Source organism: Rana temporaria, chromosome 1, assembly GCF_905171775.1.
Source record: "Rana temporaria chromosome 1, aRanTem1.1, whole genome shotgun sequence".
Lineage (NCBI taxonomy): Eukaryota > Metazoa > Chordata > Amphibia > Anura > Ranidae > Rana > Rana temporaria.
In genome coordinates, this window is record NC_053489.1 from 47704838 (window position 1) to 47715546 (window position 10709).

The 10709-nt window shown below is 41.7% G+C and overlaps 1 protein-coding gene across 4 annotated transcripts in view; it reads left to right on the forward strand.

Annotated features, from left to right (window-relative positions):
- Positions 1–10298, forward strand: part of WDR7 (WD repeat domain 7) — a 583445-nt gene extending 573147 nt beyond the window's left edge. For all 4 annotated transcript variants that reach the window (XM_040337465.1, XM_040337471.1, XM_040337480.1 and 1 more), the window contains one exon: positions 6371–10298. In XM_040337465.1, coding sequence (XP_040193399.1) covers positions 6371–6574 — 204 coding nt within the window. In that variant the 3' untranslated portion in view covers positions 6575–10298. The remainder of the gene's footprint in view (positions 1–6370) is intronic.
- The last annotated feature ends 411 nt before the right edge of the window (positions 10299–10709 follow it).

Consider the following 10709-nt stretch of genomic DNA (forward strand, 5'->3'; position numbering starts at 1 on the left):
TTTTGAATCTGTCAAGAACATCCTAAAAGCACTGTAAAAAGCCTGATAAGTCTGTGCAGATTTTAATCTGAGAGGCCTTTCATATTTTAACACAGTTGCTGTGTTTTCTAGAAAACTAAGCAGCCAACTACTTCAATGTCTTTACTGTTGTACTGGTGTAGGATCAGATCCATGTCTGATATAGTCCATAGAAAGTTGAAGGATGCGGAAATGGCATCACCCATCAGTGGTGCGGAGCGTGTTAATGACCTCTCCATTTTGTTCTCAGGCCTGCCCTCTTGTTCAGCCTGTGTTTCCCTGTCCAGGTCCTGTTCACAGCTATTACTAATGTAAGAAAATCAGTAGCATTAGTCATCTTAAAAGGGCTATTACTCAAGATGATTTAAATTGTGAAAATGTCAGTGGTGCTTGTGTGCTCCTTGCTAGAGATGCAATGATTTACACCTGGTGACACGGGAGCGATGCAGAGCGGGGACACAGCTAACTAATGACTCATGTTCCACCCTGGTCAGAATTCCGGACGGCAGCTGGCAATATCGTATCTTAAACATTCTTATGTCTTGCCATTTTTCACTCTGACTGTACAGAATACACAGAGGACGCTGTGGGGGTTAAACCCACATCCTGAAATCTCAGAGCTGATGAAGATATTTTACAAGGACATTAAGCGGCTGACAGTGAGTGAGCGGACTTTAGTAGTATTGATTGCGTGGACTTTAAAAGGGAGAATACCTGGCATTCAACAAGATGGCCACCAGTCTCACTGTCCTCTTCAAACAAACTTATTTAAAGGCCAACCTCATAACTTTTAATCTCCTCTGCTATATAAAAAAAAAAAAAGAAAGAAAAATAACACACAAACATTCTGCAAATATCACCAGGCCTGTCACCTATCTAGAATTGTTGATTGGAATGTCCACCCCACCACTAAAGCTTGGGTCCGATTGGAACATTCGTTCTCATCCATCACGCTGTCCCAAACCCCATGGATCACGCCAAAACTTATCCCCCCCCCCCTCCTGTCAGACTCATCCTCTTATTTTCGCAACGCTGACCGCTTTCAGAATGGTTTGCTCTACGTATCAAATTTCCTCACTTTTAGGCCCAATGACCCTGCTTAGACATAACCCAGACTTTGCTCCGGGTCTCTCTTCCTCCTTTTTGTCAGATGCTTGGCCTTACACTCACGTTCGTGCAGAACACTTCTTTGAGAGCGATCGTCTCCTCTCTCGCGAGAATTTAAAGTCCAAAATGAGGAATAGATCGTTCCGTTTTGCATGTATGTCCAAATTAGACACTTTTTTGACAAACCTCACCCGAAGCCGGCCTGGTCCCGTCGACTCACCCCTTTCGAGACGCTATGCTCGAGTACTGAACCTCTGACCCACTTAATCTCTTCTACGTATGCATTACTATTTCCAGACTACAGTCCAAAACACAACTGGACCAGCCGAACAGACCTGAACTGGGAAGCTATATACACTTGCATACACAAGGGGGCGGTGAATGTACACACACAAGAAAACGCTTTTAAAATATTTTCAAGATGGTACAGGACCCCCCTTAAGCTACATACCATCTACCCCTGTGTTTCCCCACTTTCCCCACGGAGATGTGGAGCCGAGATGGGCTCGCTACTACACATTTGGTGGTCGTGTTCTAAACTACAGTCGTTCTGGAATGAGGTCCATCGTCTCACCAAGCACATATCCACCTATAACTTGAATTCTCACCGGCGCAGTTTCTGCTCCACCACTCCAACATACCATCAAAGACCTACACACGTTCCCTGGCAATGCACCTGATCAACGCAGTGAAGCTTTGTATCCCTGTGAAATGGCGATCTCCGGAACCACCGACTATAGCTGAGTGGTTCAGGCGTATACATCAAATTGCAGACATGGAGAACCTGATTCACCAGGCACACAACACACCTTCTAAATACGCTGAATCTTGGGCTTGCTGGCTACACTTAACTTTGACAGATGATTATAAGGCGGCTGTATCTTGATAGACTTCTGAGAGCTGTGGTGGGAAACCGAAAATCTCCCACACCTGCTTACCCCCCCCCCCCTGCATTACTCCTCATTGCCCCCCTCCTATATTAGGCCCCCCCCACTCTCTCTTATACCAAATTAATACAAAGCTACGCATAATAACACCCTTTTGACCTATTACGCCCTCACCCCCTCCTAAACCCCTCCCGTACACTTTTTCTTATCTTCCCATCTCTCTCCTGGATGTGAATCCCCATTCTACATTGTTGGACAAATTCTCCTTATTGTTTCTAAATGTCCTTGGCATTAATTGTTGAACACACGACCCCGGGGTCGCTCCCCCCTGACCCCCTCTGCCTATGGCACGTTATATGTCGCACTCACCCTGAAATCTTGGTTCACTATGTTGTTACGAAAGTTTATATTGTTTATATGTCTTCCGTTATACAGTGGCTGCGTCCGCGAACTTGCATTTTATGATCTCTTGCCTATGCATTGTACTTTCTGTATTACCATTCTTCTCAATAAAACTTTTAAAAAACACACAAACATTAAACTTATTTATCTTAAATCCTGCAGTCTTCTCACCGATGACGTCATATGTCCTTCTTCTCTGGCAGTGGGTGGTCCTTATTTCAAAACACTCATTTAATGGCAACTGAGTACCACATTGTCCAGGAGTATTGTGAGTTCAGACTGGTGTGAGGAAGCACCCCCATATGGTTGTGTTATGACAGCATGGGCTCACAGAATGTGGGTTGGATGATGATAGTATCTTTCAACCTGTGCTGGATCAGAGAACAGATCCTGGGGAGAAATATTGCAGCCAAGACTGTATTTTATTTTTATTTTCTATTTTTTTTTAATCTATTGGGGCTTTTGGTCTTCAGATTCACCTATCTCCAGGGCTGTTGCAAACAGGTCTCAGTTTCAGTGCTTGTTTTTTATATATATATATATATATATATATATATATATATATATATATATAATAATTTATCACAGATCCAGTTGCACCCAACCTTGCTTGGCATCACAGCGACATAGCAGAATCCATAAACATGCTCTCGTAGAACCCATAAATGTAGACCTTCTTGTCCAGAGGACAGCTGCAAAATTGTGGGTTTCCCTTACTTTCTGACTTACTGTTCTTGGTCACCGGTACGAACAGAGAGGTGACTTTTCCCAGCAGGTACACAGAACATAAAACCTGGACAGGGCTCTAAACCCCCTCCATACCTTATATAAAACTATCCCTGTTAAATCCTCCTTTTTGCATGGCTGTTATATTGACCCAAAGGTGTCAGTGCTTTCTAAATTAGTGGCCTGAAACAGGCATGTAGATGTTTCATTCTAACTTTTTCCTTTGATTTTAGTAGCTGCATGCTTGTTGCAAGCTTAGTTGCTTAGTACATACTGAGGCCAGAGACGGCCATGAAATTATATTCAGTTAGTTTAGCTGTAGGAGGTTTAACATAATTTGAATTTATTACAAATACAAATACATGTGCTTTATCACTGTTACGTGATAGTTTGTGCTTTTGGGGATTTTTCAAGATGTGCAAAGAGAGATCACAGATACAGTGGGGAAAATAATTATTTGATCCCCTGCAGATTTTGTAAGTTAGCCCACATACAAAGTAATGAAGGGTCTATAATTTTGTGACGGAGACAGAATATCAACCAAAAATCCAGAAAAAAACACGATGCGAATGTTATGCATTGAGTTGCAGTTCAGTGAGTAACATAAGTATTTGATCCCCAAGCAAAACATGACTTGGTACTTGGTGGAGAAACCCTTGTTGGCAAGCACGGATATAAGACGTTTCTTGTAGATGGTGACCAGGTTTGCACACATCTCAGGCGGAATTTTGGTCCATTCTTCTCTACAGATCTTTTCTAAAGCCTTAAAGGGGTTGTAAAGGTTTGTTTTTTATTTTCTAAATAGGTTCCTTTAAGCTAGTGCATTGGGTTCACTTACCTTTTCCTTTGATTTCCTTTCTAAATGTTTTTTTTCTTTGTCTGAATTTCTCACTTTCTGTTCCTCCTCAGTAAGCTTGCCCCCATCATCCAAGCCATTCTGGCTGGGGGGGCTGTCAGCATGCTCGACCTTTTCCCTTGGGACTACATCCCTGTGGGGAGATGGGGGCAAGCTTACTGTGGAGAAATGGGAAGTGAGAAATTCAGACAAAGAAAAAAAAAACATTTAGAAGGGAAATCGAAGGAAAAGGTAAGTGAACCAACCATGCACTAACTTAAAGGAATCTAGAAAATGAAAAACTAACCTTTACAACCCATTTAAGGTTGTTTGGCTGTTGCTTGACAACTCCGAAAAGTTTCAGCTACCGCCATAAAGTTTCTATAGGATTAAGGTCTGGAGACTGGCTAGGCCACTCCATGACCTTAATGTGCTTCTTTGTTCTTTAATGAGCCACTGCTTTGTTGCCTTGGCAGTATGTTTTGGGTCATTGTCATGCTGGAAGACCCATCCACGATCAGTGCTCTGAAGAAGAATGTTCTCATCCAAGATTTTACAACACATGGACCCGTCCATTGGCCCCTCTATGTGGCAAAGTCGGCCTGTACCTTTAGCAGAGAAACAGCCCCAAAGCATAATGTTTCCACCTCCATGCTTGACTGTAGGAATGGTGTTCTTAGAGTCATATAGCTAGATTCAGAGACGCCGCCACAACTTTAGAGCGGTGTAGCGTATCGTATTTACATTACGCCGCCTTAAGTCAGAGAGGCAAGTACTGTATTCACAAAGTACTTGCCTCCTAACTTACAGCGGCGTAGCGTAAATAGGGCCGGCCTAAGCACGCCTAATTCAAATGATGAGGGGGCGTGTTTTTTGTTAATGTAGGAGACTTACACCGCTCATATCTTAGCCTAATTTAAGCGTATCTGGTTTCCAGCGTAGATTCAGAGTTACGCCGGCGTAACTCTCTATGAATCCGGCTAATAGTAATTTTTCTTCCCCAAAACACGACGAGTCGAGTTAACGAGAAAGAGCAAAATGTTGGTCTCATCTGACCACAGTACTTTCTCCCAATCCTTCTCTAAATCATTTAGATGTTCATCGGCATGACTGTACATGTGCCTACCTGAGGAGGGGGAACTTGCGGGCGCTGCAGGATTTCAATCCATGGCCGTTTATTATGTTACCATTGGTTTGTTTCATGACTGCAGTCCCAACTACCTTGAGCTCATTCACAACTCCTCCCGTGTAGTTCTGGGCTGATCTCTCACTTTTCTCATGATCATCCTTGCTCTATGAGGTGAAATCATGCATTAAGCTCCAGACTGAGGGCGATCGGTGGTTATTTGTATTTCTTCCATTTGCAAATAATCGCTCTAACAGTTGTCTCCTTCTCACCAATCTTCTTGCTGATGGTCTTGTAGCCCATTCCAGCCTTGTGCAGGTCTACAATCTTGTCTCTGACGTCTTTTGACAGCTCTTTGGTCTTGCCCCTGACAGTGAGGTTTAAATGGAAGTAAGGGATTCTGTGGACATGTGTTTTTTATACACATGGGTTATAGTTAGGAGTACCTTCTTAAATTGACAGGACTAATTTGTGTACCACATAAGCACAACCTTTAGCCAGTCTGTGGGAGCCTCATTTTTGTTGGCTGGTAGGGGATCAAATATTTTTTTTACTAACTGAACTGCAACTTAATTTATAAAAATTTTATTACGTGTTTTTTCTGGATTTTTGGTTGATATTCTGTCTCCATCATTTATAACAAATATAAAGTATATCAAATACACCTATGATAACAATTATAGACCCTTAATTTCTTTGTAATTGGACATACTTCCAAAATCGGCAGGAGATCAAATAACTACCGGTATTTTCCCCACTGTATATAACATTTGGCAAATTAATAACAGATAACAAAAGTAATAATATTGGAAAATGTAACAAGAATACTTTGCTATAGATGCCTTTTTCCCAACCTCCTTACGACTTGGCACGATGAACAAACCAGATGTGTGCATAATGCAGCTCTGGTGCAGGACTAGTTTATTCTAATTTTGGCTGTATGTACAGGACTAGTGGGTAAGAAAAACCAATTGTAACCCCTGGAAAGTGATATTACTTGTTAAGTAAGAAAGCACATTCCTGAAGGGGCTTGGTGGGCTTGGTCATTTGTTCAGTTCATAATGACATTCCTATGGTATGAATTAATCTTAGGTAACCAGACTTAGAATGCATTCTTATGTATTAGTGAGCCAATAATATTAGAAATATGGTATTTCTCAATCAACATGGTGTTTTGTTTTTAGTATCAGACATAAGGGTTTGGGGTTCAAGTTGTCCTTCTCTAATCCATTCCTCAGTAAATAACCTTTTTACATCTTGGTTCTTTAGATGAACACATCCTTACTGGGAAGTATCGGAATGCTGAACTCAGCGCCTCAACTGCGGTGTATTAAAACATACCAGGTGCCACCCGTCCAGCCAGCCTCCCCTGGATCCCTCAACGCCTTGAAGCTGGCCAGACTCATCTGGACCTCCAACCGCAATGTTATCTTAATGGCCCATGATGGGAAGGAGCACAGATTTATGGTGTAGGCTCCTTGTTCACCTCCTGCTCACCTACTGCCCCCCTCCAGTATCTCTATAGCATGAACATATAGATGTCGTCATATCAGTCACAGGGGTAAACGTTGCTGTTTTGGTGCTGCATGATTTCCCCTGGTAAATGCTGCTTGTGTCAGCACTAAAGCCACAGAGAAGAAACCTTTTCCTGTATATAATTTCATGTTCCGATGTGAATCCCATTTTCTCGCTTTCTTAGTGATAAAGGCTTATAACTGATGTCAGTGTGGACAACAATTTTGTGTGCAGAGCAACCAATCAGATTTCATAATGCCGAAGTCAGATCACGTAAAGAAGATAAATTCTTACTAGCTGCTGTTGCTTTTTGCCTTATTTAAGGTAGCCATCGTGTGGGCAAATCATTATGCCATTGTGTGTGTGCACCAACTGTTAGTTTACAGGAATGTGGTGATGTCCCCAGATGTGAACTGAGAAGCTACTTCTCTACCAATGTTCCTGCCTGCACAGAACAGCCACCTTTACTTTGGCAAAGTGAATTCCATGCAAACTTCTAAATACGTAGTTGAAGTATACTATAGTTTGAGGGTCATCAGCAAAATTAGGATTCCTTTATAAAAGTCCATATCTGCAACCAGGTGTGTTCCTGGGGCCACCACGATAAACACAAAGAGAGGGGTTGCAGCACAGAGGTCTATATTTGACAATTGAGTCAATGACATAAAGTAGGTTATCAGCTTCCGGGGTTTTTTGTCAAAGCTTGAACAAGCTAAAGTTAGAAGCACATCTACACTAGATTCTGAGTACACCAATTTTAGTAAATCTCCCCTATAATGTAAAAAAACTAGAAATTACATCAGATACCACATAATCATTGGGTATAACAAAAATACATAGTAACATCATAAATCAAGCACAGGTGTAACTGCTGATCTAGACCCTGGATCAGCCAAGTGTTTCAAAGGCCTCCTTTACACCATGTGCAGAGACATGCATTTTTCTGCATTTTTCTTTGCACAAGCACAAAGAAAACAATTGTTTTCTATATGCCCTGTTCACACAACACAGGGGTTATGTGCCTATTTTTTTTCTGTGTAAAAATATGCAACAGGTAGGCATTTTTCTTGCACACAAAAAAAAAAGCTCACATGACAACAACATTGTGGTGTGGCCAGGGCAACAATTGTTTTCTTTGTGTCCTTGCAGAAATCTATGAAAAACACACGCCACATGGCATGAACAAGCCCAAAATATTCTATGCAAGTCAAATCTATACGTTTTTTCCATCAGTCCTTATGCACATATGGTGCGAACAAGGCCTTAATTTAAGAGGAATCTGCAACACAGAACAAATATAATATGAAGAGGTTAGTATGAATCAAAAATCTGATTCTAACCTTGTGGTGACAACGTATTCAGTTCAAAGATCCAATATACCACTTTGTGTTTCAGAGCGATGATAGGGTCACCACCCTGTTTGAATTTCGGGACCTGATCTGTTATCATTGAATCTGAGAATAGTGTCCCTGTGTCCAGATTCAAGAAAGTTTCTAAATACAGGGAGCTCTGTCTGTCTAAACCAGCCTTTCTTAATCGAGTTTCCTCCTGAGGTGGCTAGGGGTTACTTGAGCAATGAGCAGTTTATATCTCACAGAAAATGAATCACTGCCAAGCATGATCTTTAAAGTTAATTGTAAGGGGGGATTCTTCCCAATGACCACAAACGAAGAGGCTTTCTTCCAAATGACTATGACACTAATGTGCTGTAGATATAGTAAGTGTAGGGGTTCCCTGAGACCAAATGGTTATTTCAAGGGTTCCTCCTCTTTAAAATAGTGGAGAATGGCTTGCCTAGACTTAGAATATGTGTATTGTGACACTTGACCCAGGAATCGCATGACTTTCACTCAAGAGTTACATGAAATAAATCTGTGACTCCTGGGTAAAAACTGACCTCATAGTCTTTACTGTTTTAGTTATCAAAGGATTTGTGATCCTGTACAGCCAATCTTGTAATGTGCACACATTGAGCAGCCAGACTGGAAACACGTGTAAACTCTCTTCTCATTGCAGCCCCAGCTCCTTATTCACATAAATAGCAGGCTGAATCGCATTTTCTGGTATGATCCAATTCCCCACAGATCAGATACTCCAACACGGCCTTACTCCTTAACTCAGCTCCAAATAACATGAAGGAGAAAAAAGGGGGGGCTCCATAGTGCAGTAGGTTGATAGAAACTGATTTATTAAACATAAAATACACTTATAAAGTAACAGTAAAACATCAGCGTTGTAAAAAAACAGCCTTCCGGTCTCGGCCGTGACCCGGATGTGACGTCACCACGGCTTCCAATTCTTTCACACGTATCGTGAGAAAGTGACATAGTCTGTCATGATACTAGCTACAGGAGCTCTTTTATCGGATTTAAAAAAAAATAGGCCAGAATTCTTTCCAATATCTGCTACAGTGTTCTAATGTGAATCTAGCCTAATACATGCTGAGCGTTGAGCCCCGGTACATGAGTATCTGGCGTTCAAGTGCTGGATGGCGCACCAAGTGTTACTAACGTTTAGGGCAGTATGTGCCATGGGATCATACCCAGAAGACGAGCAGGACTGGGTGCATACTGCCCTATGAGTTAGTGCCACTTTGTTCACCACCCAGTCGTAGCAGTTTTCTTTGAATTTACAGGTTGCCAGCAGCAGGGCTGGACAGTATGCCTGCATCTTCATCCTGAACCTAGATGCCAGAGTCTCATGCATCAGGGCTAAACACTCAGTGTGGATGAGGCTGTAGACATTTTCAACACAGAGAAACCCTCATGATACATTAGTGCAGTATTTCTTCACTCCAGTCATCAAGTTGCCCCAACAGGTCATCTTTTCAAGCTTTCCATTATTTTGCACAGGTTATCTGATCAGTTTCACTGCCTTAGTAATTACCACAGCCGTTTCATCTGAGGGAATTCCTGAAAACCTGACCTGTTGGGGCGCCTTAAAGACTGGAGTTGAGGAACGCTGCATTAGTGTGATAGTCAGTGGAATGAATTGTATTACACTTGTGGTCATTGGGAAGAGTTCCCACCCTACATATAGCATAAAAAGATCAATGGTTTACGTGGAGCCTAAAAGGCAGAAATTGGTCAAGGAACCCCTAGCATCCTTTTGAGGAACCCTAGGGTTCCATGGAACCCCGATTGAGAAACCCTACTGTAGACCTTTTCATAGAGTCCATTCAAAGCTTAAATATTGGACCTGGCATGTGGGCTGAAATGGGAGCACAACACCGTGTTCTTAGAAGTCATCTTCCAACCATTGTGGAAATAACCAGTTTTGGGTGAGCTGACCATTTTGTCTTTTTGTAATAACTTGCTTCAAAAAATATGTAAAGCCTATCACTGAAAATCATGTCTTTATTGTTACATTCCATACGAAGCTAGGTACTTCACGCACATTGAAGTGATTTTTATTCTTAAATTACTGTTTACATGTAGAGCCCTTCTTGTATCGTATTTACGGGGACAATCCTGCTATGAAGCTTCTGTCCTACTGAGTGTTTTAAGTGAACTTTTTCATGTATTTTATGTTGTGTTTCTCCTACTTTCTGTAAGTTTAAGTTGCCGTGTGTAAAGTGTGGTTTCCTGCTGAGTATTCAGGACTTCTATTAATTTAACAGGATATAATGTAAAATGAAAATTATAAATAAATGACAAAATAAATGTAATTGGCAAATGGTTTATATACTGTGTAGACAAAATCTAGTTTTGTGTAAAAGAAATGTGGATCACATTGGAAAGCCAATCCAGGGTAAATCTCTTGGCTTGGGCAAAGCTTATACAGTCCATGTTAGAGCTGACCTCCAGGCACACATTTAAATACACAAAAGAAATATATACTTACAGGTAGAAATACATTGGTGTCCCCACTCCACCCCTAGTCTGCGGATCAGACAGTAAGGGCCAGTTCACACCAGAACATGTTGTAGGGTTGCCACCTTTTCTTCAATCCAAACCCTAACTCTTTAGTGGCCTGGGACACCTTTGGTTGCCACAAGGAGAGTAGTAATGTGGTGCAAATAGCGTGCTGCTGCGAACAGTGGGTGTGGCCAAATTGCTGTCGCTGACATCATTGCCCTGCTCCCCATTGATGC